Here is a 27,851-nt window from a genome sequence, read left to right on the forward strand (position 1 = left end):
AATAAAAAGCAATTCTACCATAAACAGAGTTGGAAAGCATTTTACTGAAAGCAAAATATTTAGAGAAAATAGACATTTATACAAAATTATAAAATGCTTGTAATAAGAATAAGTGCATTTCAAGGAAAGCACAAACTTATTTTAATTTACAGAGCCAGTTAAAGCCTTAAAAAATTTAAGTGGAAATTGAAATATGCAAAAATGTATAAACATTCTACAAAAGATGGTTGTTCTTTTCCTGAGTATACTAAAGCTATGAAACGTAAGGTGACAAAGAAGGTAGTTGTTTGGGAACTCTTCTCAAGGGCATTTCCTTTCTACACACTGCTTCCCTCCTTCTTCATATTCTTGTTTGGAAATCCACATCTGCTGAAAGGTGCCCTGTGAAATGGAAAGAAAAAATTACGTATGTACCTTTCTATTAGAAAATTTTTTCTTTTAATATCTTCATTATCACAACTCCTAATTTTTGAAGAACTCTTAAACCCCCCCTCAAATAGTACTCAAATTACACCCTTCTGGGCTTCCCTGGTGGCGCAGTGGTTGAGAATCTGCCTGCCAATGCAGGGGACACGGGTTCGAGCCTTGGTCTGGGAAGATCCCACATGCCGTGGAGCAGCTAGGCCCGTGAGCCACAATTACTGAGCCTGCGAGTCTGGAGCCTGTACTCTGCAACAAGAGAGGCCGCGATAGTGAGAGGCCCACACACCGTGATGAAGAGTGGCCTCCACTTGCCGCAACTAGAGAAAGCCCTCGCACAGAAATGAAGACCCAACACGGCCATAAATAAATAAATTAAAAAAAAAAATTACTCCCTTCTTTTTTCTGCCCTCCTCCAGAACGTGCAAAGATACTATTTAGTCTTGCCCAAGTTTATATAGAATATTAAATCTTTCTATACTGTCATGAGGATTTAGAAAATGCTGGGAAAGGAAGATGAAGAGTTTAGCTATGATGGACTGATTAAGGCAACAACAGAAATTGTTGGAAGGCTTGATCCTAGTACAGCATTGATGAAATGTTCTAGCATTTGATTAATGGTAACGTTTAGAACTCAAACTAGGATAAAGTTTTACAAGTACACAAATGACAGTACACACGCACTATGCAAAATAAACAGAAGGTCAAAGGAGGAAAATGACTAAAGGAGGAAGGAACGTGGACTACATTACTACTAAGACGTGTAAGCAGAAGAAATCCGTTCCCTATGATTATTCAAGTGGATTCATATATTGTTTTGTTTCATATCCAGTTTTGAACTAAGATCATTAAAAGACTAGAAACAGAACATAGACCAGAAATATATAAATGGACAGTTACAAACATTTAATAGTTAATAGCTTTTAAAAATGTTTAGCATAAGTACTTAGTGACATTTACTTTGGCTGCTCTGAGGTGAAGGGGAAATCCTCCAAATTTAGGGTGCAGATAAGTACAAGGGCTTCCTCCTGATTCACAGTAGGCGCCAGTCCAAGCAGCATGCAAACCCCAACACCATGACTTCACCATTTGCCCCAAGAACCAATTCCTGACTTACTCTACCTCACCAACAGGCCAGGGAGCAACCAGAACCCAAGAAGGAATGATTTAATTTTTTTTTTTTTTTTTTTTTGCGGTACGCGGGCCTCTCACTGTTGTGGCCTCTCCCGTTGCGGAGCACAGGCTCCAGACGTGCAGGCTCAGTGGCCATGGCTCACGGGCCCAGCCACTCCACGGCACGTGGGATCTTCCCGGACCGGGGCACGAACCCGTGTCCCCTGCATCGGCAGACGGACTCTCAACCACTGTGCCACCAGGGAAGCCCGGAATGATTTAATTTTAAATGTGCTGCAGATAAGTCCTGACCAGAGCCAATGGGAGTATTATTAAAAGAGGCGAGGATAAGTTAACAGATGCCTGCCTCTGTGTGAGAGGGGAAGCTGTAATTAGGCTGACAATACCCACTAATAAGGCATTGAGGCATTTTGTCATTTTGGAACATGTAAAACTGGTATCAGGTCCTCTACTAATTTGATAGCTAAAAACTGCGAAGATAAATGATCCATGGGGATTTTTAGTCTTTCTACTAAATTCAGTATTTTCAGTGATACATTTAAGTTAAATAAGAATCTTCAACTATTTTGCAAAGTAGTTTATCTACTAACCAAAGAAGCTAGAATGGAGCCACCGATCCATGAACTAAACCTCCGTTCCACTGTTGTATTATTTGCAATCAGTTTCAACCGCATACTCTAAAATAGAAAGGGAAGAATAAGTATTAGTAGGATCAAATAGAACAAGTGACTCAACTTAGGAAATTCAAGTTATGACCTTTTAGTGGCTCTGGTTCAAGCACTAATTACACATGATTATTTTGTAGTAGCCAGATTAATAGTAGGCATAGGTTGGACTACTGTATACGATTTTAAAGTACTTTGATTATGTTTTGTAATGTGTAGTTGAATAAGAAAATCAATTATATAAACCTTACAAAACTGCATACTAGACAGCATGGCATTCAGAATTTAATCCTAAAACAGCAAAATAAGTACTTAACACTATAAATCAGGTACTATACTAAGTGCTTCATGTATTATTTCATTTTGTCCAACACCAAGTATAATTATTATCCCAACCTGCTGCCCTTTCTGTAGTGCTCCTCAACTTTCTAACTTACTTTTTTAGGCCTTCAAAATCCCTCCTCTCTTAGTTCATACCTCAAGGGTTGAATCTTAGTTCAACCCTCCCTATTCCTCCCTGCCCCCATCCAAATCAAAACACAGACATAAGATCTCAGGAAAGTTTATTCACACTGCTTTCTTTCAAGTTAGTGTTTCTGTTCTGCTGGAACACTCTCTCAATAAACATGGTTTTATGGCTCAGCACTATCCCTATCTCACTTCCTGTATGGAGAGATTTTCCCCCTACCTAGGAATTTGCTTCTGGGGATAGTTCTCAAATTGTTGATACTTACCAATTATTCTATATATGAACATACAGCTTGAGTCTTTTTCACAGTGAAATAACTGTGTATGTAGCAGGGGTGGAGTATGTGGAATGGGAGGGAGGGGTGCTGAGAGCAGGAGGGATGAACACAGGGTTTTGTAGGTGAGGAACTGGTTGATATTTATTACAATGGATTTCATTAAATTTTAATTGCCTCCTAAAAGACAAGGATAGTATCTAACTGGTCTTGACCAGACCTGGGACAGCCCAAGTCTATATTCATTATTCTGGAACTTTTATGAAATCTAATGATTAGTACTATAATTAAGGTAGATGCCAGGTCAGTCTATATCTCCAAGAATGTAAGGAGGTATCAATCTTGTGCCTATATCAATACTTACATAACAAATATAAAAATGTGGCATATGTAAAACAGTCCTTTATATGAGAAACAAAAGGCTATCAAGTACACAAATTCTATAGATTCTGTTAGGGCCTATGTAATCTCTAATAAAGTTTTTTAAAATGTAATATTTATTGCAGAATACCTTACAAAAAACAACTTGATGGAAGTTTAAAAATCTAAAGACTATGACTACTACTCTGTTACTAATGTACCACGTAAACTACCTTCTCCCTAAACCAGGTTCTTCTATCTTTTTGAAAGTTATCACAGTGCACCAAGGGATGTTTTTAAAACATAAAAGCTCTTTAGTCCTCTGCCAGATTTTATCTTGTAAGTTTGCTGTTAATAAGTGACATGACCTGGTACCTATCTCTGTGGGTTGAACTGTATCCTCCAAAGAGGTATGTTGATAATCCCTGGTCGCTGTGAATGTGACCTAATTTAGAAATAGAGTTTCTGCAGATGTAGGGTGGACCCTTAATCCATTACAACTAGAGTTCATTTAAGAGGACATACCCACAAAGGGAGAATGCCACATGTCAACGGGGATAGACAGTGAAGTGCTATAACTGCAACCCAAGAAACGCCAAGGATTGCTGGCAAATCATGAGATGCTAGAAAGAGGGAAGGAAAAATTCTCTTCTGTACGTTTCAGAGAGCATGGCCCTAATGACATGTTGATTTCAGACTTCTAGCTTTCAGAACTGAGAGGTAATAAATTTCTGTTGTCTTAAGCCATCCAGTTTGTGGTACTTTGTTACGGCAGCCCTAGGACATAATATACCATCGTGCTCATCTTTCCAGCCATATAGCTCTCCCCACTTCTACACAGACTATAAGCCAACTACTTCAAAATATTGGAATATGCCATCTTCCCTTCATATTCTGCACATGGTATTCCCTCTACCTAGATGTCCTTTCATAAACTGCCAACCAGCTGAACTCCTGTTCATTCAAACAGCTTCTTAATGAGGCTTTCTCTGACACTCCTAGGGAGTTAAGTGCTTTCCCCTCAGTGTTCTTAAGAGGGCCTGGTTGATGACATACTGAACCACTTAGCACATTACAGTTTTTATTTTCTGCATGTCTACTCCTCCTAACTGACTAAGCCCTTGGTGGGAAGGGACTATATTTTCTATCCTTAGTGCCTAACAGACTATAGGTATTTAAGTATGGAATCAATGAATAAAGTGAGATTCAAACAGTACAAGAGTAACTAATAGATGTCATCTAGAAAAATTTGATTAATAAGGGGTATTAACTTTAAGTAATACCATACCAGGCAGACACAAAATACCATCAACCTACTGAAAAACAAACTATATAAAGTTCCACCAGCAGTGAGGATACATATGACTGAAAAATACCACTAAAGAACAAACAAAACTTACCGGGGGTGTTTTCTGAGAGAGTTCTCTATTCAACCTGTCAGTAAAGCTCTGAATTAGCGTGTTTCCTCCTGCCACTATAACGCTGCCATAGAGACCCTGGGATGAAAACAAAAATAAATTAGTTCCAAATGTTTCCAACAGTTTTAAATACAACTACAAATAAAACCATGTCTTCCAGTACAACTTTCCCTTTTTTAATTTTTTACTTCTACATAGACCTACTAGTTTAATCTAGTGGTTCTCAATCCTGGCTGCATTCAACTCATTAGGGAGCTTTTAAAACACCAATACCTGGGGGCAATTAAATAAAAATCTCTGGGGATGGGGTCCAGGAAAAGTTTTTGTTGGTTTATTTAAAACTCTCCAGATGAGGGCTTCCTTGGTGGTGCAGGGTTAAGAATCCACCTGCCAACGAGGGGACAAGGGTTCGAGCCCCGGTCTGGGAAGATTCCACATGCTGTGGAGCAACTAAACCCATGCGGCACAACTACTGCAGCCCGTATGCCTGTGCTCCACAACGAGAAGCCTGCGCACCGCAACAAAGAGTAACCCCCTGCTCTCTGCAACTAGAGAAAGCCCACGCGCAGCAACAAAGACCCAACACAGCCAAAAATAAATAAATAAATTTATAAAAAAAGAAAACTCTCCAGATGATTCTACTGTGCATTAAAATTTAAGAATCACTATCTTAAAGCAATTATTCTACAATCCAATCATAATTTTCTGGCAGATAGCTGCCAGTATTTCATTAGAGGTATATTTCATAATTACATCATCTCAGAATGTACATCTAGAAGTTGCGATGTTTAAAATTAGACAAGGTTTAATGATTATGGTGGATAATGCATACTCTGACAACAGTCCTGGCCAAAATGACTGCTACCTTTCTCTTCTGCAGAGATGAACTTTTTCAAAATCCACGTGCTGAGGCCTCCCCCGCCAAAAATAAATTCTCAGTAATAAGGAGTATATTTACCTCTAATCTGCATGTATGCATCAGAAAGTTAAATGTCAGCCTGCTTTTTTAGTGGCTAAATTCATATTTTAAAAATTTATTCCAAATGTCTAAATCATCTAACTTTTGAAAGAGAAAATGGAATATAGAAGCATCTCCTCCTCTGCAGTCAACAATAGTTTAAAGGAGAAAACTCAATAAAAAACAAAGTTAGCAATGTCTTACAGTAAATGTACTTCAAATCAACTGCCTTCCCCTTGAGTTTATACTAAAAAATTGCATGCTTACAACCCCATTATCCTAGAAGCAGCACATCCCAGGCAGGTAATTAGTTGAAATAAAGAACATTTTTCATAACTACCCGGAAGTCTTTTTTGAACAACATGATTTTTTATAGACCCTTAGCTATTAGCACTATGCTCTAAGCAAATGCATTAACTCAAAGAAAATCAAGGCAATATGTTGGCTACAAATTAAATCTAGCGTTTAAATAAGATATAATCTATCTAATAATTAGTATGGTATGGAATATGGAGTTAGTCCTTAAAACTTGGCAAGAAATAAACTTATGAAACAAACAGCTTGGAAAAGCACAAAAAACAAGAAGTTTATATCTAAACTCCATGTAAAAGTTACATAATTTAAACCTTAAACCACACCTTCCTGAAAAATAAAAAGTAAAACTGTACTAGGTACATTAAAAATCACCAATAATCTATATCTCGGTATGTCACGTTTTAGGAAGTCTCTAGAACAGCAGTGTCCAAAAGAACTTTCTGTGATGATGGAAGTGTTCTACATCTGCACTGTCATAGAGCAGCAACTAGCTACATTTATAATGTGGCTAGTGCAACTGAAGAATTGAAATTTAAATTTCTGTTTATTTTAACTGAATTGCCACATGTGGACAAAAGCTACCACACTGGACACAGCTCTAGAGTTCTGCATTTTTCCTTTTCTAGTAGAACTTCATTTTTTTACATATTTTTACAAAATGGACTTCAAAGTCAATGGCCAAAGTTGCCAACTTAAATAATGATGGCCATTATAAATAATGGGGCACTAGATTGCCCTAAAAGATACCTTTATGCCATACATGAGACTGGCACTTACTGGTCTGATATCAATATCGCACATTCCAACACTTGTAGTGACAACATGACTGACGCCCAGCATTGTATTTCCTGATAACCCCTATAACAAAATAGAAATGAGTAGTCACACAGAAGACCTTCAAACAATAAAGCACATCCAAAAAAGTTTAGTCAGTCTTATTTAGGTTTTGTAATTACAAGAGATCTTTAAAGGAAAAACCAGGCTAATTATAAAAATAAGCTTTTATACCTTTACATTGGAAGGGTCAAATAATCCTTCAGGAATCTTTAACCGTTCTGCTCCAAAATCACAGTTGTAGCCATTGGGGAATTCATAATGAACAGTTGGCATCTGTGCGGCTACTCTGAAAACATATCAAACAATATTAAACAAAAGACGAAAACAATCCTCTTCAGAATTATAAACTACTAAGGAATCATCAACTTATAAGAAAGCAGAGGGATATCTTATTTTCTTTTAAAATGTTATTCAGTATTTCTTAACTTTTTACCTTTAGACCAGTTAAGCATATTCTACAATTTTTTAAACTAAACAAATCAATTTCTTTCCTCATTTATGAAGTACACAGTTTAAAAAAAAATTTTTTTTTTAATTTTTATTTATTTTTGGCTGAGTTGGGTCTTCGTTGCGGTGTGCGGGCTTCTCATTGCAGTGGCTTCTCTTGTTGCAGAGCACGGGCTCTAGGGTGCACAGGCTTAGTTGCTCCACGGCATGTGGGATCTTTCCGGGCCAGGGCTCAAACCTGTGTTCCCTGCATTGGCAGGCGGATTCTTAACCACTGTGCCACCAGGGAAGTCCCTACAGTTTTTTTTAAATTGAAGTACAGTTGATTTACAATGTTTTGTTAGTTTCTGGTGTACAGCAAAGTGATTCAGTTATATATTAAGTATACAGTTTTTTTAAAAGATTAGTATGAAGGTTTTAATAAGCTATTAAGTTTTAAGTCTTGTAGAAAAAATAAGAAAACATACTGTTCATCGTAAGTTGAATCTGATACTTGAAGTACTGAGGCTTGAAAATCCTGGATAACACACTATGGATTTTAAAAAAAGGATAAGAAACAAAATTATTGAGATTTGTCTTTGCAGTCTATACTTTTGTAACATTATTTTAAAAACACTTTTCTTAATGAAACTGTACCACATTCCTGGATGGCTAACTCATTTCAAGGGTATAAATCTACCCAGTAAGGACTCTGAGCATCAAGAAACCCAATTCTAAACACTCGCATTATAAGTTAAATTATATAACATTTAAATTACAACCATTGTGGAAAAATGATGAGATAAAAAAACAAGTGGGAACCCTTGTACCCCAGTCCTGCATAACAAAATTGGTTTTAGAACACTGTTTTCCCATTTTTTAAATTTTTTTCTTTAAAATTTTTATTGGCTTATAGTTGATTTACTGTTTTTCCCTTTAAAATAAGCTTAGAAGCAAGATTTCATTAGCTGAATATATATAAAATGCATATATATTGTATCTTATGGAATTTTTAATGACTGACATAGTATAAAACAGTTAAAAAATTTGCAGTGAAATACATAGGACCTCTGAGCTGCTAAGGAAAAATCCTGTCTAAGGTCTAGGCGCAATTATTAATCATTTTCACAATTTTTCCTTGTACTAAACACCCACAAAAAATCTTTATCCTTAGGTGTAAGAAACTGTCAAATAGGATATATCCCTGCCATAGTAAATGATGACTTTCATATCCTTTTACTGTTAAAAATGAATGTATATTGTGGTGTGAGAGGTGGTTTTACTAACCTCTCCCCTGTCAGTAAGTCATGTTCAGAGATGGATTTTCAGTAAAGAAAACCTTTTGTTGGCTCCTTGCTGTGAACAGTAACACATTTTTTTACATAGCTGACTCATATTAGGAAAGGGAACGTAACTGAGCCATACCAGCAGGTCTCTATACACTAAAACCATTTTCTTAGTCAAAAAATGTACAGAATAGCATAATGCTTGTTTTTATCCCAAAGCTCCTTTCAGGTCTCACCACAGTAATCCAAGTGAATATAGTTTGTTGAGATATCTGACAAGCATGAAAAGCACCCCCCTACTCCGCCAAAAGCTATTAATTTTGTTTGTAAAATATCATTAAAAATATAAGTTTGAAAATATAAAGTGCTCATACTCTAGTCAAAGACTTACAGCCTATAATGCTTTCGTAAAGAGAATAAGGGTTACTTACGTTACACATGTAATTGTGCCAAGACCTTGTAACCTGTGGCAACTTCTCTTTTCTTTTCCAGTTTGCTGGAGATCCTTCACGAACAGCTTCCTGAGTGCCAAGAGCAAGTGCTAGGTTAACAGAGTTCACGACATGGGGGTGGGGAGTTGGAGGTAAATCCCAGAAATAAAATTCATTCATCACTTACTTTTGATGCAATCATATATGGAGGAATCAGTTCTATATTCATTTCTTGGAAGAGTTCTCTGCACTGCATAGTAATAAAGTCTCCAGCAAGAGGGGATTTTACAATGCCTATGAAACAGATTAAACAAGGCTAAGAAAGCATTCCATCCAAACTCCCTGGGACAAATTTCCTCTGTGTATTTATACATGATTAATTGTTTTCAAGCAGAATTAATGGAACTATCCCTCCAGGCATGAATGAAGCCATGCATCAGTTTTAAATATACACTATATACTAAAGATTAAAAAAAAAAACACTTAAAGACATGACTGGGAAACTGATATACTTTGATAGTCCAAGCCATTGCTTTATTTCATGATCTGTGTCCTCTGTGCGCCCTGGTTAAATACAGTTACCTTGCTGAAGGACATAGCCATCGTGAACTGGAATTGCAGTGGTATGAGTGGCTCCACTGTCCAAGATAAGCCCAGTAGAACGACCATTAGCAAATCTAGTTTAAAGCATTAAGGAAAAGAAAGTATCAAGGTTCCTAAAATAATGTTTATTGTAAAGGGAAGGTTTTATTAAGGCATTTTTAAAACATGTGCGTTGTGGCTTAAAATGCGTTAAAAAAAAATAAAATAGGGCTTCCCTGGTGGCGCAGTGGTTGAGAGTCCACCTGCCGATGCAGGGGACACGGGTTCGTGCCCCGGTCCGGGAGGATCCCACATGCTGCGGAGCAGCTGGGCCCGTGAGCCATGGCCGCTGAGCCTGCATGTCTGGAGCCTGAGCTCCGCAGCGGGAGAGGCCACAACAGTGAGAGGCCCGCGTACCGCAAAAAAAATTAAATACGGGGATGAAAGTTGGCATCAAATAATAACTCTGGTTTCAAAACAAATGACAACAGGCAGGACTTCCAGAATGGTGGTGTGAAGAAGTCAGAGAAACCTTTATCCCAGAGAGACATCTGTTAAACTGGTCCAAATTAGCACAATTATTCAAAGTCCCTGGCACAGATCAAAGGGCTTACAACCAACTGAGAAGCATTTAACAAAATCTATAGAAACTTGGTAAGAACAGTGGGAGGCTGTGACATTTGAGATAAGAACTAAAACCATTCTCACATAGGATTAAAGAAGAACCATTTCAGCAGTTTGGCAGGTGAGTGGCTGTTATCATCATCTCCCCCAACTCAATAGGAAGAGCTATTCCAGGCAGATTCAACAGCCAGTGAATATCAGCAGACTCCACTTATCCCATTTTCCACAGTTCTGTGCTGCAGAAGGCCTACATCACGTGAACATCATAAACCAACATTTAGGAGTAGAGCCATTCACTGGATCATCAAATATTTACTGAGCATCTATTATGTGCCTAGTGACAGGTCTGGTGCCCAATAAAGGAGGGCAGCAGGGACGTCATTCTCTCACTAGCACTCCTTAAGCAGAGAAGACACGAGAGGTGAACCAAAACTGTTTCTGCCCTGAAGGATATCCTGATAAGTGCAGCAGAGATCAATAAAGCTATAAAAAGAACAGTTTGAGATGCCATGGGGGAGTATATAGGAATATAACCGGTCCCTGGGAAATTCAATTGTAAGCTGGGGAGGGGGACATGGGGAAGAGGAGAAACATGCGGGAAGGCCAGGAGGCAAGAGAGCATGGTGAAGAGGTCAGGGAAGTGCAGCGTAGTTCAGTGGGGCCTGAAAGGAGAAGAAAGGCAAGGTTGTGGAAGATGATTCTGGCTTAAATCAGCAGACTGGCAATTAACAAAGATGATCAGAGCTGCAGTGTGAAGACTGGGCAAGATAAGAGGAAGGGGTGCACCTAATGCAATGGCAGTGGATAGAGAAATAAATGGATTTGAGGGTTTGGTTTGGGGCTGGGGGAGGCTGGAGAATAGACAGATATTGATAACTACAAAATCTGAAGGGTTAATGAGAAAGATTTCTGGTCTAGACAACTGGGAGTAAGATAATACACAAAGGAGAAAGAATAAATTTGATGGGAGAGAAGAATTTTGGATATATTGAGTTTAAAGTGTTTAAACAGACAACTAATAGAAAAAAGTTCTAGTAGACAGCTGGACGTGGGCCTGGAGCTCACAAGAAAGATCTGGGATACAGACATGGATTTGGAATTTGTCAGTGTATAACTGGTATCTGAAGCCAAGGAAATAGATAGTTAAACCAGAAAGAACATGTCAAGAGAGATGAAGGGCTAAGGGCAGAGAACTAAGGCATGGGCAGGAACGATCAGAGGAAAGAGGTCTGAAAATAAATGGCCAGAACGATAGGTTAGTAATTTATCTTTGCTATTACTGGTACTCCATTGATCTCTGGTCATCTATATACATAAACACTAATTTTATCTCTGTTAGTACAAAGTGATACAGTAACACCAGACTAAAAGTATGTAAGCTCTCCTAAAGATGGCAATTATAAAACCTGGACAAATTATTTTAAGTGACCATTTTAAGATACTGGAAAGTATTCAAAAGTAGTCAAAACTCAGCCAAAACTTATCTTCATGAAACTGCAACCAGAGGGGGTAAAAACTGCAAGTTTGCAGCTTCCTCGCCTAAAAGTGCTTCCCAGCTCCATGGCTATGGTTCAGGAAAGCAGTGATGAAAAATCACAACTTTACCACCTTGAGTGAACACAGAAAGGAGTTCAGGGCTGGAAGAAAAGCTGGACATTTAAGGTAGAAACTCTGGAAGAAAGAGAACCACAGAAGGGATAAAACCCAAAATCTGAGTATAAAATCTACCCAAATCTCTGGTTGACAACTGAACTATTCAGCTGCAGGACTGCAGGGGGACCAACAAAATGCAGAGAACAGAAGGGCAATGCATTCTTGAAAAACAGAGGTACACCAATGAGTTCTGTGATTTTGCTACCTTTTTAAATAAATGAATTCTCCAACAGCATGCAGCTCTGACAGGAGAAGGCTGAAGCCTGCCTCGCAAATTGAGGTGTCAAGAGGACAGAGCCTGAGGCTGGCAGATAAGAGCCCAGCTATCAATTAAGTCAGATAAAACAATACTACTCTTCTTACTAATATTTTTGTTTTGGAAAACAGTTATCTTTTTCATAAAACTGTTATTTTTGTCGATGTTAATGTGTGTATTTTTGTTATTTTTAATTAAATTAATAAGAAAATGTTAAAAGGAGTCTTAGTTTTAAATTCTCAAACAGTAATATTGATAGTTATAACCTACAAAAAACAGAAGCTCTGCGTCATCCTCAGTAATTTTTAAAAGTGTAAAGGAATCCCAAGGCCATGGTTAGGAAGTCAAAACAATTTTTAGAATAATACTAAGATGTTATTTGCCCTTTTCACTGTCATTCTCTCATAAATGTACAAGAGAGTTTTTTTCCAGAGGCTATGTCATGTGTGATACACAACAGACTGAATGTGATATGAGAATCCAACTTCTGCTATTAAGTCCAACGTTAAAGACATTTGAAAAATTGTGAAACGAAGCGACCCTTCTCATTAATATTTTTGGTTTTGGAAAACACAGTTATTTTTTATTAAAATACTTTATTTATATTATCATACAATGGGCTTATTAATTTACTTAAAATAAGCAAATATAATTTTTTTAAGTTTGTCTTAATTTCTAATATGGCAAATACTACCAGATATGATCCACATAAATAAAATCTCTAGGTATAAAAAGTTTGAGAACCTCTGGGCTAGAAGAACACAGTAAAAAACACCAGTCAGCAAAAGCCAGAAGTGTTAGGAATTCTAGAGGACAAACAATCTACTTCCCTTACCAAATAAATTACAAGAGAAAATAAAGGGGAGGGTGGGTACAATCTACAGACCACAAGAGACCTAAGAGACATATCGAACAAAATACAATGCATGATCCCTGTTGTTTGGGTCCTGATTCAAATATACTAAACTGTTTTTTAAAAAAGAAAATAAATTGTGGTTATATCTTTAAAAAAAAAGAGACATATGGTAACATCTTGTACAGATACATGCTTAATGTCTGGGATTTACTTAAAAACCACGGTGGGAGGGGGAGTGCCTGTGGTTATAGCTAATACCACTTAGCTCTGTGTTGAAAGTTGTTGACCCTGGGTGATGGGCACATGGAGGTTCAATATAATATTCTATCTTATTTTGTGTAAGAAATCTTCTATAATAAAAAGTTAAAAAATAAAACAATACCAATTCTGTTTACATACTCCTTGTAAGGAAGCAGCCAAACAGATCTTATGTTCAAATTCAGAACTGCCGTTTTCAAGCTGTGGACTGGGACCAGTTTGCTTACTTTGACTCCGATTCCTGACAGGATTATTATGAAAATTAAATGATATAATGTACACAATGAGTCTGCTAATACTCTCCCTCCTTCCTCTACTCAAAACCTGCAATGGTTCTCTTGAGTCTAAAGTTCACATTTTTAAAATCTAACATGCAAGACTTCTACAGTCTGATCTAAACATATTTTTACAACTTGTTCTGAAGCCGAACATAAATCTTCAACTCTAAACTAAGTCACTGTGAAGAACGCTTACACTTTCCACCTCCACATTTGTGCTAAAGTCATCTCCAAGACACACCACGACAGACAAATGTTAGATTACAGTTACCACAGTGATTCTCACACATATAAAATTCGCTTGAATATTACAGCAATCCAGGAAGGTATACCAGATAAATGAGTAAAAAGTGAAGTTCAAATTTTAAGTACCTAATTCAAGATCAGTTTATAAGCACTGGAACTTGGACTCTAAATATAGGTCTCCTTCCCCCACATCCTGCAACTAAATTCTCTTTTCTTTACAAAGGCTTGTCAGGCTACAATATTACTCCACTGAACTACAATTGCTATTTGAAAAATTCAAATTAATCATGTACTTCTTTATGACTTTTGCCAATGCTATTTTGAAGTACTATTTAAATCTGTTATTTAGTTTTCAACAAGAATATTATTCTTTGAGATCAGGACATAATATTTCCTTGTCTGTCCCTTAATATGCTTGTAAAAAATATTTGGTGATTAAATCTTAAATGAATTTACATCCAATTTCCACTTTTCTAAGGTACTGGAGAAGAGGAAGGAAATGGCAATCTTTGAATTCAGCTAGGTCAACTGACTTAAATACTGTCCTGTCGTCACATTCCCCTTCAAAAACAAAAATTTTTGTTTTAGTTAAACTTTGTTAAATTAATGAGAAGAATCTGAGTGCTTCTTTCCTATCTCCCTCTCACATTTTCACATGCATCAGTTCCAATAAGAATACTAAAAGATAGATATCTAAAAGCAATGGAGAAAAACGCCTCAACTTCCGAACAAGCAAGAAGTGGCTCCTGTCTTCCTGCTGAAGGTATCACCTTTAACAGCACCACAGTTACTCCTAAAGAGAAGTTGGGTATTACTCCTTCAAGGATACGCTGTCAAAACGGCAGTTTTGCAAAGGAAGAATGCAGGAATGTTGTAGTGTTCAAACATTAACTCTGTCAGTTTCTCTCTCTTTGCTCTGGTATTCCACTTGAAAAGAGGGAAAAAGAAATGCAAATTATTTATTGTTTAAAAACTAAAGTGTTGATTTATCTCAAAATTCATTTCAGCACTACATTAACAAAGATGTAAAACATTAATAATAGAGTAAAATACCATGGAAAATCTTCTTCATAATATCTTTACAACATTTATTTCTATGTATTTGTAATAAATTTAATAAATATAAAGTTTATTATTTAATACATAAAATTGTTTGCTGCTATGAATTCTAGAAATTACACTTTTCAAAGTATATGGAAATCTGGATTCTTATAAACGAAGTATTATTAAATCTTTTTTTTTTTTTAAATCTTAAGAGTGAATCTAAGCGTGAGGGACAACTCGAATTCCGTTTGGAGGCATCTTTGAGCTCGTGGAGTAGACATCATGAGCAAAGCTCACCCTCCCGAGTTGAAGAAATTTATGGACAACAAGTTATCATTGAAATTAAATGGTGGCAGACATGTCCAAGGAATATTAAGGGGATTTGATCTCTTTATGAATCTTATGATAGATGAATGTGTGGAGATAGCAACTAGTGGGCAACAGAACAATACTGGAATGGTGGTAATACGAGGAAATAGTACCATCATGTTAGAAGCCTTGGAACGAGTTATGAACAATAGCTGTCTTCAACAGAGAAATCAAGTGCTTCCACATGTCCCCTCTCCACATTTTACTGCGATGAAAACTGGGTCGTGTACATTTTCTTACTGAACTTTTTTGTTAAATAAACTTTGGTAATAGTCAAAAAAAAAGAGTGAATCTAGTCATCAAAATCTTAAATATGCATTTTAAACCACCAAATTCTCCCACTTGTAGATGGTACTCAAAAGAAACTAGAGTTTAGAAAACAATAACAAAATATTGATAATTTATAATCATTATCTAGTCTTCTGGGCCCTTTTGACTCTGTACCAAATGTATTTCACAAGAGACTCTGGTCTAGCAATTTCCAGCCCTAGTTCAACATTGACTTTAAATATAAATTTTATTATTTAATAAGTAAAATTATCTGCTGCTATGAATTCTAGAAATTACAGACTTTTCAAAGTATAGGGATATCAGGATTCTTATAAACATGAAGTATTATTAAATCTTAAGAGTGAATCTAGGGACTTCGCTGGTGGCACAGTGGTTAAGAACCCGCCTGCCAATGCAGGGAACACGGGTTAGAACGCTGGGTCTGGGAAGATCCCACATGCCGCAGAGCAACTAAGCCCGTGAGCCATGACTACTGAGCCTGCACTCTAGAGCCCGTGAGCCACAACTACTGAGCCCGTGTGCCACAACTACTGAAGCCCGTGCAACCTAGAGCCCGTGCTCCACAACAAGAGAAGCCACTGCAATGAGAAGGCTGCGCACCTCAACAGAGTAGCCCCCACTCGCCGCAACTAGAGAAAGCCCGCATGCAGCAACGAAAACCCAATGCAGCCAAATAAATAAATTTATATTAAAAAAAAAGAGTGAATCTAGTCACTCTTAAGGTTAAGTATAAAAGCAGATATACACTGCCCTTGAGGGATAAGGGACAACTGACCAAAATGGGAAGCAGCCCAAGGAAATCAAATGTTAAATTCCTGGAAAAAACAGATAAATAACCACCAGAACCCACTAGGGTGCTTTAATTATTGTTCTTTGAGTATTTTAATTATTGAAATAATAAAAATAAAAGTTGTAAGAGTATTTATAAATGAATCTCCCTTTCCCTAATCTTCAAAATTCAAAATATGAATTTCTATGTCTCTTAAAGAAAAAGGAAACACTCTTCAAATGAGTGAATGAACAACCTAGAGAAACTCGAAAAAGTTTGTCTCACCGGTGCTTCTGACATGAGAACAGGATGCAGGCTGGCTTCTGATTTGACATGCATTTTGTAGGTATGATCCAAAATAGCCTGGAAACTATCCCAATCTTCAACTAAAATATAAGATTAATACCTTGAAAATAATGCTTAATCGAAGATTAATACAGCATCTTTTGAGAGACTGTGTCTAATGGTGTAGCACTAATATTGATACTGTAATATACAGAACCTACTTATTTTACAACTCTGCCTAACACAGCACTTCATATAGACATCATCTTTGTCTTCTAGATACGGTTTCTCCAGCCCCAACAGTTACAACCCCTAGACCTGTCCCAGGTGTAATTAATGTATCAAATAGATGTAAAATACCAAATAAATATTATTCAGTAAGTACTTATTAAAAGCCCAAAACACAATTCAAATGGTAGGAGGAAACACAGAAGAACTGTATGATCTAGAGCTGACATTTAAAAAGCTTACAATCTATATGAAAAAAGATGTAAAGACTTAAAAAAAATTAGAGAATAGTATGTTTTCTATTTGCCTTCCACCTAAACATCCCACTGAAACTGCTCACATAAGTTACTGATGAGCTTCTAACAGGCAAATCCAGTGGATACATTTGTAATCTCATCTGACCTCTCTAAATTACTATCTGACACTACTGACTCAAGAGTTTACAAACTTTTTCTGCCGCAGTCCAACAAAGCAATGTCATTCCTTGTAAACATACTTCTATAGGCCTCTCAGGATGGGAGTTTTTTGATCAATGGACCTCCTCTGTAGCTTTAACTTCTCTTTCCCCTTCTTAGCGTAAAGCTCAGTGCCACAGCTCAGAACAATGAGAATCACTGGACTTCTTTACTTCTAGAACTTTTTCTTCTCTTGGCCTTCTCCTGAATTTTCTCCTACTTCCCTAACTGTTCCTTCTCATTCTCCTTCACAGGCACCTCTATTGGTTACATACATGGAAATAAATTTTCATAAGGAATCCTATCCTCAATCCTCTTCTCATATCCCAAACTCTTTCTGGTAAAAAAAAAAAAAATCAACTCCATGTCTTAAAATCTCTCTCACCTGCTTATTAGATCAGCACCTATATTCAAACACTTTGAACTAATAAACTCATCTACTTGCTGTGCAGAAAGAGCTAACTTAGCAGACCTGAGAAAGGCCTGCTTGCAAGGCTGACCCTTGGCTGGCATCTAGGAACTTGTTTGGTAAACAGTTCCCTACACTGATATAAAACTTTCCCCAAATACGAATAGCTCACTGTGCCTCAACTGTTTATACAGTGTGGTTTATGTGGAATCCCTTTCCTTCTGGGAGTCTGGGGTTTTGGAACATGTTAGGCACAGAGTACCTACATGACCAGCCCCTAATAAAAACCATGGGTACTGAGTTCTTTTTTTTTCTGTATCCAAAAGACAGTCATTTATTCCAAGTATCAAGATAATATAAGAAATAAAATATTTGCAACAAAAAATGTCCTTCCAGTTTTTTTTTTAACAGCTCTATAGAGGTATAATTTTCCATAACATGGATCTATTTTAAGTGTACAATTAAATGATTTTCTTTTGTAAATCTACAAAGTTGTGTGAATATTATTACAATTTAATTTTAGAATATTTCCATCATCCCAAAAAGAAACTTTATGCCCTTTTGCAGTCACTTCCCATTCCATCCACAGCCCCAAGCAACGACTACTTTACTTTCTGTCTGTATAGATTAGCTTTCTCTGATCATTCCATATTAGAGTAATCATACATTATGTGGAGTTTTGCATCTGATTTCCTCTATTTGGCATAAGGCTTTTGGGGTTCTTCCATATTTTAGCTTATATCAGTATTTTGTTCTTTTTATTGCCAAATAGTACTTCATTTTATGGGTATACCACATTTTGTATACCCATTCATCCAGTGATGCACCTTGGGCTATTTCCACTTTTCGGCTAATAGGGATAATGCTGCTCTGAACGTTTGCATATATGTATTTGTGTGGACATATGTTTTCAGTTCTCTTTTGTTGATACCTAGAAGTGGAACTGTTTGGATTACATGGTGAATTTATGTTTAACCTGTTAATAAACTGTCAAATTTTTCCAAAGCTGCTGAACCATTTTTTGTTCTCTCCCAGAAACAGATATGGAGGTTTCAGTTTCTCTATATCCTCATCACACTTGCTATTGTCTGTCTTCATAATATAGCCATCCTGTGAGTGTGAAGTAGGGTACTGAGTCCTTAATGAGCTCTACTAGTAGACCACACACACATGTTCCTGGTTACTGGAGGGATTAAGCACATCCTTTATGACTTCACTGTAAGCTCTTGGAAGCTTGCACTGGTTTCCTCTGGACTTCTCTACATGCCCCTTTTTTCTGTCAGTTCTGCTTTGTATTCTTTCAGCATAATAAACCTTAACTGTGAGTACACTGACATGCTGAGTCCTGTGAGTCCTTCTAGTGAATAACTGGACCTGAGAGTGATCTTGGGTCTTATACTTGTTTTTTAAGACCATAAAACTTGCTCCTTCCCCTGCTATTCCTACCTCAATGCATGGTACCCCCCATCCAGTGACTCCAATCAAAAATCTAGGAAACTTTCTCAACTCTTTAAACACTTAGTACCATTTGTCTTGGATATCTCTGACAGCCACCTCAGGATCTCTGCCATCAGTATTAAAATTTTAACCCTCTTCATTTCTCATTTGGACTCACCTCCCTAACTGATCTTCCTATCTCTAGTATCTCCCTCCAATCCAGCCTACACAGGACTGTTAGACTAATCTTTCCAGCTGGCACATATGAGCATTTATATATAAAATGCTGTTTAAATTCCTTTGGAGTTACCTTTCAGTTACCAGCTTAATATACTCCTGGCATTACAAGCCCTTTTATGATTGCTCTCTGCCTACCTTTCCTGCAATTGGCCATAATGTACCTACTGTTACAGCCATACTTAATTGATGACACTTCTAAACATGGAAGTTTCTTCCACAACACCATCTCTTCACACATGCTGGTTGCTCTAATTTACCCAGCCTTGTCAGTCAGGCTAATTCTTATTCAGTGATCAAGATTCAGTACAAAAGTTACCTCCTTTGTGAAAACCATCTCTGACCCCCAATGATAGAGTTAAATACCCCCCCTCTCTAATCCCACTGCTTATCAAACATAGTTATATTATAGCACTTATCCTATATATATATATATGTGCATGTGTATACACACACACACACACACACACACACACACATACACACATCAATCTCCTCTACCTATGAGTTTCTTGAGGAAAAGAAACACGTTTTATGCATCTTTGTATTCTCAGTGCCTGGAACATCAGTTTATGGAATAAAAACAACAAAAAAATAGCTGATGTTCAACTTTTAAGAAGCCATTGGTTTATATCTAAAATATACTATGCATACTCTACATTTAGAATCAAATCCATAGAAAAAAACATCGTACCCATCCCATTTTTCAGTGGTGAAATGGCCTCTGTATTCTCCCTCGGAACACGCAGGGCATTAGTATCTATGTAATAGGTGGGACCGCCTTGTTTGCCTTTATCACCATCTATTTCCATCAATGTACTTCCATCATCTCTTTCTACCACCATACCAATAGCAGTAGGGAAATCCACCTGTAAGAGTCAAAAACATTATTTACAAATTTTACCTGCTTTTACCAAGAAGTCATTTCCACCAACTAATGTCTTTTACCATATTTGAGTCAGAATTTCCGCATGAATTTAACTCTACATGAATGGCTTTTGCATATCCAATTAACTCTACCATTCCACTTACCTTGGGACAGTCCTCACCAGCATACCCAGCTCTCACAGTATAGGATCCAATGTCAAAAACAAGGGCTCCAACTTCATCTGAAAAGATGAAAAGATAATTAACATTAACGACTTACAAGTATCATGTGAAAATTAAGAGTACTTAATGTGCTTATATTCATATTATTACTAGCTTGAACCAAGTTTTAAATACACCTTAAAGATTCACTTAATTAAAATATAACAAGTCATACACAGTATATCAGTAGAGGTTCAATCAGGAAAGAGGTGGTACATTAAAATTAGGCAATTTAAGGAGAGTTTACTTATTAAAGGGTCTACTTACAAAAATACAGGCAAAATATAGGAAAACCAGAAAGGACAGTATGGTACCCTAGGACTAGTAATAACAGAAATCTGTTGCCACACTTAGAATTGAAGAAACCAGAACCCGGAGAGAGACCTGTATTGGGACGGCATCGGACAGGAGCTGTGATCTTCAGTTGAGGGATGGAATCAGCCTTGGCTGACCCTGAGGAAAAGGAACCAGACTAATACATTTGCCAACCTCTCTCACCACTGGCTAGGGTGATCTTATAATTTCTCACCCAAACTGAGCCACTACTGAATGTGATAGGAGCCCCTATTAATAATTATACCAGGACAAGAGACACAAAGCAGCAAGTATGGTTAACCTACCATTGGCCAAACCAGAGGCCAAGAGAGTCCACTGATGCAGTCTACAAGGGTCAGTCTTTAAGGGCACAGAGAGGGTGGAAATGGGTGGAAAGTGGATCTGGAGGGGCAAAGGAAAGCTATCCAGTACACTAAGGTATACCATTTTTTTCATATGTTAATCAACATGATATTTCATGCAATTAGGGAAGAAACTTAGCAAAACCCCAAGAAAAATAAGGAACCTAAAGAATAAGAATTTAAGGTATAATAATATAGGCCAGGTAAAAATCATTAAAATGAAGGTATCATTAAAGTTTGCACATTTCCAGATTTGTAGGAGATAAAAGTTTAATACTGAGAGAGAAAGCTAGTATTTTTTTTTCATATTCAAATTCAGAGAAAAGCCTCTAATTACACTTTAAAAATACTTCACCCAAAACAGCACGCCTCCTAAAACAAAGCACTTGGGTTTTCTAGGCACTGATTTTTCAAAGGATTTTTTCACTCAGTCATTAAAAATAATAAAGAAATACTACTTAGCTCAATTAAATTGACAAAAATTAGTAAGGCTGATAAGACCAAGTATTGTCAAAGATGTAGAAAAAGAGGAGCTCTTACATATTTGCTAGTAAAGTTGTAAACTGGGACTTCCCTGGCGGTCCAGTGGTAAAGAATCCGCCTTCCAATGCAGGGGATGCAGGTTCAATCCTTGATCAGGGAACTAAGATCCCACATGCCGCGGGGCAACTAAGCCCACGCGTCACAACTACTGAGCCCATGCGCCTCAACTAGAGAGCCTGCGTGCCGCAAACTACAGAGCCCTGGAACTCGCGCTCTGGAACCCGCACACCACAACTAGAGAGAAGCTCACGCGCCGCAAAAAAAAAAAAAGTTGTAAACTGATGCAACCACTATGGGCAATTTAGTCATATCTACTAAAGTTGAAAATGTGCATACATAGAAATTACACTTATGTCTTCTCTAGAGAAACTCTCTCACGTATATCACAAGGAGACATGTAAGAGAATGTTCACTGGCTATGTGACCTCAGGTGATTTACTAACCTCTCTGCCTCACTTTCCTCATATGTAAAATGTGCATAATAGTCCCTATCTTGCAGGATGCTAGAAGTATGGAAGCACTTAGAACAGTACCTGGTACATAATAAGCACAATAAGTGGTAGCTGCCATTATAATTATTATCATCACACTGCGTGCCACAGGAAAAGGTAGGAAGATTAAATGGTCTCTCAGTAGGAAAATAAACTATAGTTTATTCATAGAGTGAAATACTACATAACAGTTAAAAATGAATGGTCTAGGGCTTCCCTGGTGGCGCAGTGGTTGGGAGTCTGCCTGCCGATGCAGGGGACGCGGGTTCGTGCCCCAGTCCAGGAGGATCCCACATGCCACGGAGCGGCTGGGCCTGTGAGCCATGGCCGCTAAGTCTGCACATCCAGAGCCTGTGCTCCACAGCGGGAGAGGCCACAACAGTGAAAGGCCTGCGTACCGTAAAAAAAAAAAAAAAACAGAAAAAAAAATGAATGGTCTACATCTACATGTATTAGCATGGATAAATCTCAAAAGAATTAGTTTAAAAAGCTAGTTACTATGCACACATATTTTGATACTACTTAATTCATTATGGATTCACTCACTTAATAAAAGTATAAAAATATACATAGGGTTGGGGAATATTACATACCAACTTCAGGTTTCTGGTAACCTCTAAGGAGGCAGAGAAGAGGAATCTATATAAACAATATAGATTTTATCTATATTGTTGATTTCAACAATATCAATTTTATTTTGTAAAATATCTGAGGCAAATTTGACAAAACATTACATTTATTTAATCTCAGTAGTGAGTACAGAAGTATCATATATAAACTTACATATACTTTACTTTTTAATGTTTAAAGTTATTTCAAAAACTAAAAAAATAATTTAAAAATTAAAGATCAATTATTACACTACAATTATCACAGTTGAGAGATGGTGTCCTTACAGAATAGTGATCTCATTTTTATTGAAATAAAATGAAGAGCCACCTATGTTTGAAAGGAAGTTTCTGTATTTTTTACATTTCCCAAAGTAATCAACTTTTCTCTATACAATCTCTGATCCAAATTATTTTGTCTGAAAGAAAAGGTCCTTAAAAGCAGAACACTGCATTTGTTTTCACCACAGCATGTAAACTAAGGTACAAACAGTAAGTATTGTATACCAATGACATGAACTGGTAAACTCTAACACTTTGATTAACCAGAATGTTGGGTAAAGAAATATCCTAACTAAATGAATTAATTGCTTGGTTAACCAAAATCTTCTACTCCTGTTCTCAAGGATCAAACTTTTGCCTTGCACCAGGGCTTTTAACCTTTTCTGTTCCATGGACCCCTTTGACAATGTTCAAGGCTGAAATTCATATGTTGAAGTCCTAACCCCGAGTAACTTAGAATGTGACTGTGTTTGGAGATAAGGTCTTTAAAGAGATGATTAAATTAAAATGAGATCATTAGGGTGGGCCCTAATCCAATGACTGATATCCTTACACAAAGAAGAAATTTGGACACAGATATGTACAGAGGGAAAACCATGTGAAGACACAGGGAGAAGACGGCCACTGAAAGCCAAGCAGAAAGGCCTCCAAAGAAAACAACCCTGTCAATACCTGATCTCAGACTTCTAGCCTCCAGAACTGTGAAAAAACTAATTTTTGTTGTTTAAGTCACCCAGTCTGTGGTACTTTTTTATGGTAGCCCTAGAAAACTAATACAGACAGCTTAGGACACTTATGAATGTCTTCTTAGAATGTTTTCAAATAGACTATAAAAGAAACTAATTAGAATAAAATTCAGTTAGTTAGGGCTTCCCTGGTGGCGCAGTGGTTGAGAGTCCGCCTGCCGATGCAGGGGACACAGGTTCGTGCCCCGGTCCGGGAAGATCCCACATGCCGCAGAGCAGCTGGGCCCGTGAGCCATGGCCACTGAGCCTGCGCGTCTGGAGCCTGTGCTACACAACGGGAGAGGCCACAACAGTGAGAGGCCCGTGTACCGCAAAAAAAAAAAAAAAATTCAGTTAGTTATATCCCTGGACTCCTTAGGGAGGCCAAGGACTCCGTGTTAGCAGTCCCCTCCTCTAACTTACCCTTTCTTAGGTAACCTGCTCCACTCTTACAGCCTCAATTTCTACCTAAACAGTGGTACTTCCAATCTCAAATCTCTCTCAAGCCCTCACCTTCATCCAGATCCAGATCTCAAACTTCTTACTGTACACTGCTTGCACCTCATGTCCCATGGGTACCTCAAATTCAACATACCTGAAGCACTGTCTCCTCGTCCCCATCCTGCCTAATCTAATCTCAGCTGTGCTTATCACAGTTAGTAGTGGCTCCAGTCATCAGAGGCAAAAATCTTCCTGAACACCTTCATATTTCATATCCCTCATCAAGTTCTGACAAATATTTCTGCTAAATATTTCTCAAATCCCTTCTTCTTTAATACCATTGCCACTGCCTTGAGTCAAGCTCTTATCTCAACCAGGAATTACAACTCCCTACAGGTACTGTGCTTCCATCTTTACCGTCTCAATCCACCTTTCAAACTGCTGCACTGTTATCTTTCAAAACTGTAACTGAACATTTTGGTACATAAATCCTTCAATGAAAAGAAAAGGGAGAATCATTCAGTGGTTTTCCATCATCCCAAGATAAAATTCAAATTATTCTACCCAGGTGATATTCAAGACCTAGCATAATCTGGCAGCAGTCTCTCCTTCCACCTCATACACTACCATTACTGAAGATTATGTTGTCTCCTAAACACACCATCTACTCTGCATATGCTGTCCCTCTCTATTCTTCTTTCATCATCCTCATAACCTCCTTTGTAAAGTCCCTTGACTCTTCCACATTGAGTTAATAACTTTTTTGTCTGTGCTATCTTTGTATCTTCTATATATTGTCATTATTGAACATACTTCACTGAATTTATCATCCATATAAGACACTATAAACTATAAGCTGCACCATTAGTTCACGCACCACTAGGAGAAAAACATGCTGCCAATTAAGCTCTGCCATGCCATCAATAATATTCCAACTTCAGCTTTAAATGTGTGTGTGTGTGTGTGTGTGTGTGTGTGTGTGTGTGTGTGTGTGTGTGTGTGTCTGGGGTGGAATGTACAACTAAAAATAAATTAAATATGGTGTCTATTTATTTGACTGACTCACCTACAAGACTGCGAGTTTCTTGAAGGCAGAAGCTATACTTTGCACATAGCAAGCACTCAAAATATTTTTGTGTGAAAAGAAAAATCTAACAAATCAGTTATTTTCCTGTCTTAATCAGTGTGGTAAACTGGACATAGTAGAATTTTAATTTGAAGAAGACTCTTGATTCTCAGAATTTGGAAATCCTTTCACAGTAAACCCTTTGGAAAATGTGACCATTTTCTGGCCATACAGAAGTAGCTCAAACACAAAATCATACACTATAAATACTATAAATACTGGCCATACAGTAGTAGCTCAAACACAAAATCATACACTTATTTTTGTGAGTTTTATATACTTTATATGTGAAATAGGCTTTAAGATATATTCCTCTACATAAGCAAATGAGAAACAGGATGTTTATTCTGAATACCTAAACCATACATGAATATGTTGTGGTTCCATACTTGAAAAATGGCTTATGGAGAAACAACCAAAATCTTTTTATTTTTAATTTTTTTTTTATGGGGAAGGGTTTTACTGAAATGCCTTTTCTTTTCCTGCTCCCCACTTACTAGAAAGTTATGTAACTCTGGGCTGGTTAACCTCTTCTACACCTCATTTTCTTCTTTAATAATATGGGGATAAGTAGTACCACCTCCAGTGGTTGTTGTGGATTAACTGACCTAATGCATGTATTAAACGCAATGCATGAAAAGCCTCTGGAACAGTTCTTGGTACACAGTATGCACACAATAAACGTTAACTGTTGGCATTATTAGTATCCATTTCTACGTTAGTCACATTAAACAATGCCTTGTAAGGAAATACTCAGTGGACAGCCTTTAGGTTCTTGGATCAGTGAACCTGAAAGTCAAAAGAGTCAGCAGCCTCCATAAGGCAAAGGTACATAGATCAGGTCTTTCTGTCAGGATTACATCTTCAGATGGGGAAGAAGTAAATCATGAAGATCCACTAGGCTTTCTCAAAAGTAAAACTGGAAAACTACTGACTCTCACATTTGAGAAATCAAAACCAAAAGCATATATGGAGAAGGAGAGGGTGAGGGTCAGCGTGTCACCTGAGTGGGGACTCAAACGTCACTCCAAAACTACTAAAACCTTTGAAAACCATATTTTCATCTCCTACCTATAAAATGCCATCCGCTTCAGAAAGCAACAATAACAAAAGCAACACTTTGGGTTTGCCTCTTTCTTCTCTAACTCATCAAACACAACACAAAGCATGAATCATACATATCAGTGCTTCATCTAGGTATCTTGCAAAACCGGAGGCTCTGACTCAGTGGATTTAGAGTGGGGCTTAAGAGTCTGCATTTCTAACGAGCTTGCAGGTGATGCTGATGCTGCCGATCCTTGGATCATACTTTGAGCAGCAAGTGTAGCACTATCCCATTTACCTTCACAACCACCCCAATGGGTAGGAACCATCATTCCACAAAAGAGGAGCCTGAAGTTGGGAAAAGTTAAGTAAGTTGCCCAAGGCCAATGAGCTTACTAAATGGTGAGCCTGATATTCTAACCCCGGTCTGTGTAGTCCCCAGGCCCGTGGTAATCGTTCACTACACCGCAGCCCACCCAACCGTAACCATCCTTCAATTACATGTGTTCCTAAATTAAGCCGGGGCAGACCCGCCTACAGGTAACTCCGGAGCATCCACAGTCAATAAATAGGCAAGAGTCACTGAAAGGTGTGAGGCAGAGTGAGCTCGGGGCGCGGACGCTGAGGAGGCTGCGTCCTGAGTGACCGCCACTCCTTCAATCAGTTCCACTCCTCAGGACTCGCTCTGCCATCTCCGGGACGCCGCGGAAACCTTCCGTCCACGCCGGAGAACTGCCAGGACCTCCCAAGTTTAAGAACATGCGAGCGCACACACGCCGACAGAGCCGGCTGTGAGAGAGGAAACCCCGGGGCCGGTCACCCCAGCCGCGGCTCGCCGGGCCGGGCCCCCGAGAGGAGCTGCCCGCCCAGCCCCGAGGCGGCGCGCACCCTCGAAAGCCGGCTCCTCCGCGGGCCGAAGCTGGCAGGAGCCGCAGGGGGCGGCGACTCCGGGCGCCTGAGGCACTCGCTGAGCCGGGGAGGGGGGGGGTCCAGGGGCGGGCAGAGCGCGGGGCGGAGATGGGGCGGGGAGGCCGGGGTCCCGAGACGGGGAGACCGGAAGGGCCGCCGGGGAGGAGAGGGGAGGGCTGGGGGCGGCGGTTACAAATACCACGCGCTGAAAAGGCGCGCTCTCTCCATCGGCCGCACTCACTCACCTCCCCCGTACACCCCGCCGCTCATGGCTGCTATCGACGCGACTCCTACGCTAAAGGCCACCCGGTGAAGTGACTGCAACGGCCGCGACTGCGGGTCCGGAGAAGCGTTGGTCCCCGACTCCCTTAACTTCCACTGCCACCCCCCTCAGGCAACAAAGCGGCGTCCACCCCGGCGCGCAGTCACACTTGCTGTCTCCCCCTTATCAGCCAATCACGAGAGGCCCGACTACCCTTCAGCCAATCAGAATGAGGCTGTGATGCATCCCTGCCGCGGCACAGCCAGTTTAGCCAATCGAAGGCATCCATGGGGGCGGGGAGAGGGGAAAGCGACGGAAGGAGGGAAGGAGTTGGGTTGCGGAACTGGGGGGGCGGGGCTTTCCTAGTGGGCGGGAAAGTGGGGC

The 27,851-nt window shown here is 38.7% G+C and overlaps 3 protein-coding genes across 3 annotated transcripts in view; 2 read left to right on the forward strand and 1 right to left on the reverse strand.

Moving 5' to 3' along the window:
• Positions 1-9,146, forward strand: part of MRPL47 (mitochondrial ribosomal protein L47) — a gene marked incomplete at both ends in the record, with an annotated part of 32,163 nt that extends 23,017 nt beyond the window's left edge. Inside the window, one exon of the mRNA XM_082840552.1 lies at positions 9,055-9,146. Coding sequence (XP_082696678.1) covers positions 9,055-9,112 — 58 coding nt within the window. The remainder of the gene's footprint in view (positions 1-9,054) is intronic.
• On the reverse strand, positions 288-27,607 carry ACTL6A (actin like 6A). Its single transcript, XM_082840549.1, has 14 exons — positions 27,451-27,607; positions 20,303-20,379; positions 19,965-20,139; positions 16,505-16,605; positions 14,576-14,673; positions 9,576-9,670; positions 9,181-9,287; positions 8,994-9,083; positions 7,765-7,826; positions 7,022-7,136; positions 6,791-6,871; positions 4,723-4,818; positions 2,145-2,231; positions 288-381 (listed from the first exon to the last, which is right to left on the reverse strand). The coding sequence occupies exons 1-14, from the start codon at positions 27,473-27,475 to the stop codon at positions 301-303; spliced, it is 1,290 nt and encodes a 429-aa protein (XP_082696675.1). The 5' UTR covers positions 27,476-27,607; the 3' UTR covers positions 288-300.
• LOC309962525 (small nuclear ribonucleoprotein G-like) lies at positions 15,019-15,402 on the forward strand (the record flags this gene model as incomplete). Its single annotated transcript, XM_082840398.1, has 1 exon — positions 15,019-15,402. The coding sequence occupies exon 1, from the start codon at positions 15,073-15,075 to the stop codon at positions 15,400-15,402; it is 330 nt and encodes a 109-aa protein (XP_082696524.1). The 5' UTR covers positions 15,019-15,072.
• Positions 27,608-27,851: the final 244 nt, after the last annotated feature.

This window comes from Leucopleurus acutus (genome assembly GCF_964270905.1).
Source record: "Leucopleurus acutus genome assembly, chromosome: 5".
In the NCBI taxonomy this organism is placed as follows: domain Eukaryota; kingdom Metazoa; phylum Chordata; class Mammalia; order Artiodactyla; family Delphinidae; genus Leucopleurus; species Leucopleurus acutus.

What these genes read in the sequence shown, in the direction of transcription:
- ACTL6A (XM_082840549.1), bottom strand. Translation starts at nt 27,475, where the DNA reads ATGAGCGGCGGGGTGTACGGGGGAG. An exon ending in CGGCGGGGTGTACGGGGGAG is followed by an intron (nt 20,380 to 27,450) that starts GTGAGTGAGTGC and finishes TCATCTTTTCAG; the next exon opens with ATGAAGTTGGAGCCCTTGTT. An exon ending in GCGATATTGATATCAGACCA is followed by an intron (nt 4,819 to 6,790) that starts GTAAGTGCCAGT and finishes TTTTCATCCCAG; the next exon opens with GGTCTCTATGGCAGCGTTAT.